The sequence below is a fragment of the Carassius carassius genome, chromosome 35, assembly GCF_963082965.1.
Source record: "Carassius carassius chromosome 35, fCarCar2.1, whole genome shotgun sequence".
Lineage (NCBI taxonomy): Eukaryota > Metazoa > Chordata > Actinopteri > Cypriniformes > Cyprinidae > Carassius > Carassius carassius.
Genome location: NC_081789.1, coordinates 14,793,597 through 14,804,306, shown reverse-complemented (window position 1 = coordinate 14,804,306; position 10,710 = coordinate 14,793,597). Strand labels below are relative to the sequence as shown.

The 10,710-nt window shown below is 36.9% G+C and overlaps 1 protein-coding gene across 1 annotated transcript; it reads left to right on the top strand.

Annotated features, from left to right (window-relative positions):
* Positions 1–381: 381 nt before the first annotated feature.
* Positions 382–10,567, top strand: armc3 (armadillo repeat containing 3). Its single transcript, XM_059524544.1, has 18 exons — positions 382–401; positions 1,064–1,135; positions 1,234–1,351; positions 1,485–1,610; positions 1,698–1,766; positions 2,105–2,280; positions 2,528–2,722; positions 2,884–3,067; positions 6,045–6,197; positions 6,331–6,439; positions 6,532–6,781; positions 6,971–7,107; positions 7,719–7,887; positions 7,999–8,099; positions 9,440–9,538; positions 9,619–9,813; positions 9,895–10,057; positions 10,318–10,567. The coding sequence occupies exons 2-18, from the start codon at positions 1,088–1,090 to the stop codon at positions 10,516–10,518; spliced, it is 2,493 nt and encodes an 830-aa protein (XP_059380527.1). The 5' UTR covers positions 382–401; positions 1,064–1,087; the 3' UTR covers positions 10,519–10,567.
* The last annotated feature ends 143 nt before the right edge of the window (positions 10,568–10,710 follow it).

Below are 10,710 nucleotides of genomic sequence, written 5' to 3'. Positions count from 1 at the left end.
TCAGAGGGAAAAATAAAAAATGGCTAGAAAAGCCGAGCACAAACAAAAACTGATTTGGCACAAAGGTAAAAGCACGATAGATAGATAGATAGATAGATAGATAGATAGATAGATAGATAGATAGATAGATAGATAGATAGATAGATAGATAGATAGATAGATAGATAGATAGATAGATAGATAGATAGATAGATAGATAGATAGATAGATAGATAGATAGATAGAGGTGCATTTTAATTGTACTTGAGGAATCTTAATTCACCAAAGACCACAATGCCTCTGGATGTGTTGTGTAGTCTTTTATGGTACAAATGACTCTGTATGGCGCTCCCTGTCCCACCCAGACCAGACCAGCCTACAGCTCCACATGCTCCTCATTCCAGCAAGAGAACATGGAGTGGGTGGGTTCCACTCTCCACGAATCTGGACACGATTCTCATCTGGTTCATGTCATCTTAGATGGAGGAATGATACTGACACCCCCCCACCCCCAGCTTTATTAACAACATTTTAGACTAATTATACATTTAAGTACTGAGTAATATTAATTAACTACATGTACTTAGGTATATGGTTAGGGTTTGGTTTAGGGTTATTTGCATGTAATTATGCATATTTTATTGTTATTATAGTAGTAAGTAGATGCAACGTGTAACAAGGACACCTTAAAAATAAAATGTTATTAACTTCTGTTATTTCAGAATTTTTGATGGGTTATTTAATTATTTTATGTATGATTTAAATGATTACGTCAGAGCCACCTAACGGTTCATGACCGACATATTTGAAACAAACAAATAAATAAATAAATAATTGCGCAAATATGTTTGGGAGTGATTCTTGCCCCACCTACAGGTGAAGTGGTAAGTTACATCTGTCACCTAGCAACAGCAGCACGCTAAACAGAGAACCAAACACTGCTTTTAGCCTTGCTGGTATATTTTTATGTTTTGTAGAAGTTGCTTATTATAATGTTTTGTAGAAATCATTTATTATGATATTAATTATTTAACTTGTTGAAAGGGGATCTGTATTCGTTTTTAAATACCGTTCTTTTATGTAGGCCCGTGAAGTATTTGATCTCTAGATGGGGAAAAAGGTCAAAAAAGAGACAGAGCCATTCTCGAAAGATGTGGTGAGAACATTTTTTCTGATTTTACAGGGTTTTTCTGAAATATTTCCCGACCTTGTAATCACAGCTTTTAATTAATAACACGTCTTTTCTTCTTTCAGTTCGACCCTTTACCCATCGAGAGCAGAACAGCAGCGACGGCGGTTCTTATGCTCCGCTCTCCTGAAGAAGAGGTGCTGGCAAAAGCTTCTGAGGCCATCCACAAATTCGCAGAAAAAGGTAACTGTCATCTAATATAGTCATCATCTTAAGGTCACTGAGAATTTTGCAGAGGTAGGTGCTCACTATATTCCCACGTGTGGCTCTCTATTATCGATCCCTGTGTGTTTTGCTGTCGTGTTGATATTTTTAGGTGATGAGAATAAGACTTCTCTGATGTGCTTGGGAGCGGTTGAACCTCTTTCTCGTCTCATATCTCACGAGGACAGGACTGTGCGCAGGAATGCTGTCATGGCTCTGGGCGTCATGGCTTCTAACAGTACGTAGGGTGTAAAAATAGGCACTGCTAGTGGATCAAAGCATGTTCGGCAACATAGTTTTCATTTTAGCTCTCATATTTAAACAGATGAAGTCAAAAAGTGTTTGAAGAAGCTGGATGTAATACCTGCAGTCATCAGCAAACTATCACCTGAGGGTAATGGCACATTTTATCATTTGATTTTCAATTTTAGTACACGCGCACACACACACACACACACACACACACACATATATTTAATGAAAATTCAGCTTTGCCACCAAGTAAAATAATAAAATAAAAATATATTTTAAAGTAACTTACATTAAACAGAAAACCTTTTTTATTGTAATAATATTTAAGAATATGTGTGCTTTCACTGTATTTATGATCAAATAAAGGCAGGCTTGATGAGCATTAAAAAACATGAAACATTTTACTGATATATATTAATCTTTTTTTTGTTCTTTTTTTTTCTTTTGCACAAACCTTACCTGACACTTTCTTTTCCTCAGAGAATGTTGTGGTCCATGAGTTTGCCACCTTGTGTTTGACATCATTGTCAGTGGACTTTTGCTACAAGGTCCAGATTTTTGAGCACAAAGGGCTTGAACCTCTTATTCAGCTCTTGTCCAGCCCAGACCCTGATGTGAAGAAAAATTCAGTGGAGTGCATCTTTAATCTTGTACAAGTAAGACAACACATGTCCGAGTCAGACAGAAGGTCGGTTGTGAATTAGACTAAAAGGCATTGGTCAGGGTGGTATTTTACAGCACTAACAAAACACAATTGTTACACGATAATTTAATTTGAAATGAATAGTAATCTATACGATGCCATATATATTCAATCAGCTTTAAAAGCATAACTCTTTGAATAGCAAAAGGATGCAGTTAAAATCTATTATTTGTGTTCTTTTCTTCTTTGTGCACTCTCAGGATTTTCAGAATCGAGCAGCCGTGCAGCATCTAAATGGACTCCCCCCGCTTCTGGAACTGCTACGCTCAGAGTTCTCAGCTATTCAGCAGCTTGCACTGCGCACCATAGAGAACATCACCACTGACAGTGAAACCCATGTGGCCTTTAGGAATATACAGGGCTTTGACAGAATCCTGGAGATCCTCGGGACCAAAGTAGACTAATTACTCTCATCTGAATTATTCATGAGCACTTTCTGAAACTGCTTCCAAGTCACTTTCATTATGAGCAATCAAACTTTCTATTCAGTGAAATTCAATGAAAGTCAAGCAACACATGATTGAGCAGTAATGGCAGCTGTGTCTCCTCCCTACAGGAGTTTAGTGACCTGCACGAGGGGGCTCTCAGGGTTATCTCGAACTGTCTGGAAGACAACGAGTCCATGCAGCTGATTCAGACAATGGGTGGTCTGGAACAGCTACTGCAGTTTGTTGGCACATCCACACTGCCTGAAGCGCAGGCTAATGCAGTTAAAGCCGTAGCCAGGATGGCACAGAGCGGTATGGAAAAAAAGCCTCAGTTCTCTGTTCTTTTTTGACGAATGAGTTTGTACTCTATTCCCTATCAGACAAAATGTGCAAAAACAGCTTGTCACTCAAAGGTACATCTTGTACTTCATGTGCAATGTTTTTTTGGACCTAAAAGGGATAGTTCACAGAAAAATCTGAATTCTATCATTATTTACCCACCCTCGTGTTAATTGTAAACTTTGATTGTGGAACATAGTGTTTCACTAGAGAGACAAGTGTGGAACAACATGTGGGTGAGGAAATGTTGACAGAATTTGCATTTTTGGCAAAATTGCATATTTTTACTTTAGTGAGAGCGCATTAGTACTCTAAGAGTGGCAGTGAGTAGCACAAATATGCATATTATTACCTTAAAAGAACATATTAGCACATATTAGTAAATGCTTTTGTTTTGGTACTGTAAATTTGCATGTTAGTTCTCAAGAAGACATATTACTAACATAAATATCAGCCCCTTGAGAAATTAGTAATATTTTAAGGGCGCACTACGGTGCATATTTGTACTTTAAGGTAGCATATTAGTGCCTTAAGAGGACATATTACTGCTTCAAGTGTATATATTTGTATTTAACAGGTATTACATTAACACTTTAAGGGAGCATATTAGTAGTGAAGGAGGACAAATTAATACTTTAAAGGGGGCATATTTCTACTTTAAGGTTGCTTATTAGTTTCTTTAGATGACATATTAATACTTTAATGGTGCATTTTAGTACTTTAGGAGGATATTTTAGAGCTTCAAGTGTGCATATAAGTGCTTTAAGGTTGTATATTTGTATTTGGCACATATTAATACTTTAAGCATGTATTAGTAGTACCTTAAAATGACATATTAGTACTTCAGGGTTATATTTACAGGGACATTTTAGTACCTCAATAGAACATATTACCAGAGGTGGAAAGTAACGAATTACATTTACTCGCATTACTGTAATTGAGTAGCTTTTTTGTGTACTAATACTTTTTAAAGTAATTTTTTAAATCTGTAATTTTACTTTTACTTAAGTATATTTTGTTTGAAGTATTGTACTTCGCTACATTTTAAAACACATTAATTACTGAGTAAAAAAAATAAAAATAAAAAAAATAAATCGCTCCCTGGAAACTACGGCAGTAAATAATGGGCAGTAGGGCAAACTGGCGCTAAAATCACAAGAAAGATGCAGATGGACAAAACAGGCGTTAGTGGTGCAGACACCGCTGAAAACGAAACCCCGTCATATTCTGAAGTTGAACTCGAAGGAAATGAAGTGAACCCCTGGCCATATGTATGCTCTATTATGCAGTGTAAGCTGTACTTGCCTAGGAAGACCAAACTAGCAGCTTATAAAATCTCGACAAGACATCAACCCTTCGCAAGAATGTAGAGGTAAGCTTAATAATTGCATCGTTGCATTGGTGGTTAAAATGAAGCTTTGACATTTTAGCAAGAGGTTTTGCACAAATTAGCCAAAAAGATAGTGGTGAGGAGTGTGCTATTTTTGTTTTAATGATGTGCGCATGCATTTATAGTGCGTTCTTTCACTGTGTGATTCAGTCTCCGAAAATGCATTTAGAATGATCACAAAATTGAAGATATAGGGGCAGAAAATTCACATGCTGCATTGCAACGTGATCTCATGAGAATACGTGTCTATTTTTACGTTAAATGTGGTTCTACCACACGTACATTTACTTACGTTTTCATGCACATAAAAACGTACAACTTAGACGTATACTAAATCAAAATCACACAAAGAATGCCATCTTTTCCTCCAAAAATCATCATGAATATATACATATATATATATAACAGTTCAGTAAACAAGTTAATTAAGAGACTTGCGTTTTAGACACCATATTGGCTTTTTTAGCTCTATTTCTACAACAGAAAATAATTCCAAACACAACCGTTTAAATGATTCGGTTCAATCGCAATGACTCACTTATTAACAGTGACTTGCTGACACATACTGGCCATTTTAATTTCACATTTAAAGTATCTTTTGATTTTTTTAAATAATTAATTTCTTATCATTTCAAATGAGTATTCAACATTTTATGTCTTGTATATCAAAACATTATTCATGCATTTGTAACTGCAGGTTAAATGCATTCTTGTCCTGCACTAAACAGTGTAATACATCTAAATGCCACTTCCAATGAATCTTCTGCATTTCCTCTGCATTAAAAGATGAGTTTGTTGATACTGATTTGCCTGTTAACAGCCCAAATGTTTTATTATTCTAAATAACTGATTCCTTTAATTAAAAACAACTAGTTTGAGATTAATAGACCTATCCCAGCGGTGTCAAACTCAGTTCCTGGAGGGCCGTAGCCCTGCAGAGTTTAGTTCTAACCCTGCTCCAGCACACATATCATGTAGTTTTCAAATAAACCTAAATGATTAGATTAGCTGGATCCGGTGTGTTTAATTAGGGTTAAATCTAAACTGTGCAGGACTGTGGCCCTCCAGGAACTGAGTTTGACAACCTTGGCCTGTCCCATTTTTGACTCCCTCCCACTGTTAAAATGTAACTAAGTAATTTTTACTCTAAGTAAATTTTAAATGAGCTACTTTTTACTTTTACTTGAGTAGATTTTTAGACTGGTACTTTTACTTGTACTTAAGTAAAATTTCATTAATGTAATGGTACTTTTACTTGAGTAGAATATTTTTGTACTCTTTCCACCTCTGCATATTACTACATAAAGGGTACATGCTGTATTTGTATTAACAGGTACATATAAGTACTTCATGGGTGCATATCAGAACCTTTGGAGCACAAATTAGTAGCTTTGAAGGTGTACGTCCCCAGTGACATGCAAAAGGACATTTTGCACATTTTGTCCAATAGTGCATACTGGTAGAAATTGATATAAAGCAATAGACAGAACAGGATTTTCTTTTACAATACAATTGTATAACAATCCAAATTGTGTATTGTGTTTTTTTCTCTCAATAAAGGCGAGAACAGAAAAATTCTTCATGAACGGAATGTAGAAAAGACCCTCACTGACCTTCTCATGCAGGAGAATGAGAGTGTACGCACTGCTGCATGCCAGGCTGTGGCAACAGTGAGCAAAAACCTTTCCAGCAGAGAAACGTTCAGAAGTCTGGGTAATCTCCCTGACATAAAGCATCCGGGCTTGTTTTTATTTCCCTTTTTAATTCAAGCTGTATTTAGTTTAGTCAGAATGATCACTCTTGTCCTTCTGTGTCATTAAAGCACTGATGTGTCTGTGCATTTCAGATGTGATTAAGCTCATCGTGCAGCTGCTGAACAGTGAAGGAAGTGAGTTGAGAATGGCTGCAGCAGAGGCCCTGTCTAGCTTGACCAGTGACAACAACCTCAATGCTTAGTGAGTCATAATTTCGAAATGCATTAAGATTATTTAGTCAATACAGTATTGCACAGCTCATAGTAATGCACCTTTCTTTATCCCTTTTTCAGTGCTATACATGAGGCAGAGGGTGACAAGCTCTTGGTGCGACAGCTGCGAGACAGCTGCATGGGAGCAGCTGTGTATGCAGCATCAGTCTTGACAAACATGGCATCGCAGGAGGAGCTGCGCAGAAGCATTTTGGCCCATGAAGCTATGCCAGCATTGGTGGAGCTGCTACAGTCCACTGACAATAACATACTCATCAGTGCGACGCAGGCTGTAGCTTCACTGGCCTGTGATGCAGAGGCGAGGATGGAGGTAACACTGCACTGCACAAAAGGTCCATACAATCGCCACAGCTTATCAGCAAGCTGAGTGTAGGAAAAACAAACTTTTTTCTGGGTCAGTGGGTGTGGAGCACGTAAATGGATATTTTTTTTTACTTTACATTATGTGCAGTTTCTGGTAATTGTTGTTTTTTGTTGTTGTTGTTGTTTTTACACGCAGCTGAGAACTCTTGGAGGTCTGTCACCTTTGGTTCAACTGCTCAAGTCTATCAATGCTGAAATTCGGAGAAATGCTTCCTGGGCAATTAGTGTGTGTGCAAACGATGAAATAACAGCTCTAGAATTGTGTAATGCCGGGTAAGTGTGTTTTATGTTTTAATACACTAAAATTCCCACTTCTAAGTCTATATATACACATAATATATAAGTCAAGTTTCTCAAGGTGATGCTATGAGCCTTGGGTTTAGGGAAAATAAATTAATAAATAGAAATTAATAAATAAATAATTGACTTTGATTTTTACTAGGCTTGAGATGTTTGCAACTTTTGTCAAATTAACTGTTAAAGTAAAAAACAATAGATGGCAGTAAATCCCAAGTATCAGATTTCTAGATGAGTATGAAGCCTAAAACAACAAAAACTAGGAAATAACAATATGTATAATATGTATGTCTATGTATTTAATATTATGTATTTTTTTCACTATATTATATCAGAATCAGGCGATGAACTATTATAATTTAATATTATAATTTATAAAAGCAATACTACTACTAATTAAATCCTAATAGTGCTATAATAGGGCTTTAAAAAAAATGTATTTCTTTTGATTTGGGCGTGAAATGAGATCAGGACATGTTCCTGAGAGATTCTAGTTTTGAGAGGTTCACTCTTTCAGATGTTTTGGCTGGTTAAAGGTCTCTTTATTGAATGTCAGTGATTTAGATTTGTTGTCATCAATCTTACAGAGCTCTGGAGATACTCCAGGAAATCAGCCTGTCACCAAACCGTAACAACAAATTTAGTGAGCTGGCACTACAGAAGCTTCTGAACAGTAATCTATCATTGAAGTATAGTCTGACAGGACACCTGTCAGCCAGCGATATAACTACAGATGGCTTCTACGACCCTGGACAGGTCCAAATGTGAATTTTTTTCATTCAATAGCCAAAATAAATCCTCACTCTCAGAGGTTGCACACATCAGTCAATCATTCTTATCCCTTGCTTTCTCTTCTTCCTTCTGCAGATAAGAATGGGTCATCAGGTTCCTACATTGGAGGAAATATCAAAACAAGTTGTCAACAAAAACAGAGCCACTATAGCAGTGAATGGGAAACCCATGGATCAGTATGTTAAGGCCAAGGGTCAAGCTTTGGCAATCCAAACCTGCTGTTTCAAATTACTGTCACATGAATCTTGCTCAAACATTGTATCAAACAGCTCCACAAATAATAATTTAGTGCATGATTTAGTGCATTCCTAGTCATTTTAGGGGCACATTTAATCAAATGTACGCTAAACGCCTTTTTAGTATTTAGATCTCTTTTCAAATCAGAGAGAAAACAAGCTCTTTGTGGAGAATAAAGACTTTCAGAGGCCGCCCTCTTCCACACCATTAGTTCTACAGCAGCACACTTGAATATTAAATACCTCTGTTGCACAACAGATAGATGTAAATAGATGAATTTCCCCAGGGGAAATTCTTTTGCATGCATTGGCTCGGGAATCCGGCCCAGAGATCCCACAGGAGAAATGGGAATTCTGCCATTGAGGCCCAAGCAACACGATTTATGCTCAGTTCAAGTTAATTACATTTGAAGATTCTAGAAAATTACTTGACCGCTTTAAATGTTTGTTTTTGTGTTTGTTCTGATGCACTAATCTTAAGGTTTGTGGATTCAGTATTACTATTGTCGAATGCCAATTGAGCACAAAGGTCATTTGAACCACAGCTCTAGGAAATGTTTTGATGGTTTTGCATAGAGAATGTTAGAGGCATAGTCCACCCAAAAATGAAAATTTGCTGAAAATGTACTATTCAAGAAGTAGATGATTTTTTTTCCTCACCAAAACAAATTTGGAGATATAAAGCATTATGTGACTTGCTCAGAGTAGATCCTCTGCAGTGAATGGGTGCCGTCAGAATGAGAGTCCAAACATTTAATAAAAACATCATGAGAATGCACCAGTTAATGCCTTGTGACTTGTAACTTTAAACTATCGCTTCTGCTCAAAATACCCATCCATTATTCATAATAATGCTTTCTCCAGTAAAAAGTCCATCCGATTTGTCCTATTTGTTTAGAACTGTTTTGCAATGTTTTTGCTTGTGAACAGTGCTTTACCTGTGCAAATTTCTTTCATGATTCAGATGCAACTTTAGTCTTAAAAATATTTGAATGATGAATTGGTTTATTACAAACATGCAGCTATAGTGGATTACGTTAAATACTTGTGGATTATTGGGAATTGGACTGTGAATGGTCTCTTCTAGCAAACATTCACTGCAGAGGATCCATTGGTGAGCAAGTGATGTGTTGCAAAATGTCTCCAAATATGATCCGATGAATGAACACACACACTCATCTTGGATGGCCTGAGCCACCATGAATACATTTTCAGCCAGTTTTCATTATTGGATGAACTGTTAATTTAAGGTTAAAAAATACTCATTCTTCTATCGTTAGATTTATTACCAAGGAACCAGATGATTGTAAGCAAGATAGTCCAACAGAAACTACTGCCTCATCTGTTTTGAGCAGCAAAAGGAGCAGCAAAACACCAAGGTGTGTGTGCGGGAGTTGTTTTTACTTACAGACAGGTTTTCTGTAAACCATCTTCCTCACTCTCATCTCTCTTTCTAAAGTAAAATGAAGGGAAAGGGTAACAAAGAGGATGAGAAAAGGAAGGATGAGGATGAGTATAAGCCACAGCCGGAGATGGTGGTGGATGAAGCATGGAGCTTGCCGTATGACGTTGCATTTCATAATCTTGTCAAAGAAGCAGTCGAATCCATCTCGCCACTTCAGGATGTGGTCAAAATGTACACAGCTTTGGCAATGTGAGTTTTTTCTCGTTGTCATCCCATGTTCAACATCCACATGGCTGAAATATGACAAGTAATGTGATTTTTTTTTCACAGGTTAGTGTGTGATGCAATGGGCGGCAAGGTTGAGCCAGACAAGCTACATGACTTTCTGTGGGAACTGCATATAAGCGAGCTGAAAGTTGAAGCCTGTTCCAACATTGTTCTCGTTGGAAAAATAAAAAAAGGCACCTTCTTTCACAGAGCATTGCTTTACAAGGTAATTTATGCATCCGTATGCGCTCCAGAGATCCTGTGCTATTGGCAGAACCCTCTCTTTTCTTAACTGTCTATAAAAATGGTCTGACAGTGACTGTGCAACCAAGGATGTAACCACAAATTCAGCAATAAGAATCACATATTGAAAAGACTAAATAAACCTCTAATATTTATAATTGGTGAGAAGTGTGGTTATGGCTTCAGTTACAACTTATATTTCTGCCCAATTGTGTGTAACAGATTAATTGCTATCCATTTTAGGTTCTTGCAGACCGAATTGGGCTGAGCTGCAGTCTCATAAGAGGAGAATACAACCGCGCCTGGAACGAAATCTTCATTACCAGTCCAAAGAAAACTTATGGTTACTCTCAGCCTGAATGTTATATCATAGATCTCATGCATCAACCTGGAAACCTCATGAAAAGCAACTCACCAGCAGCTCTAGCATATCACACCATTTAATAGCAATATTATGCTGGTATTATGTTTACTCACACACACACAAACACACACACAGAGTTCACAATAATACTATTTGTTTTGTTTTTTTTAAATGAATTTGGTGTTGGGGTCAGCTGGTTAATGCATTTTCTGTTTTATTGACTATAGCCTACTCTGAATTTAATTCTAATAAAGTATTATCAAAATTATGAG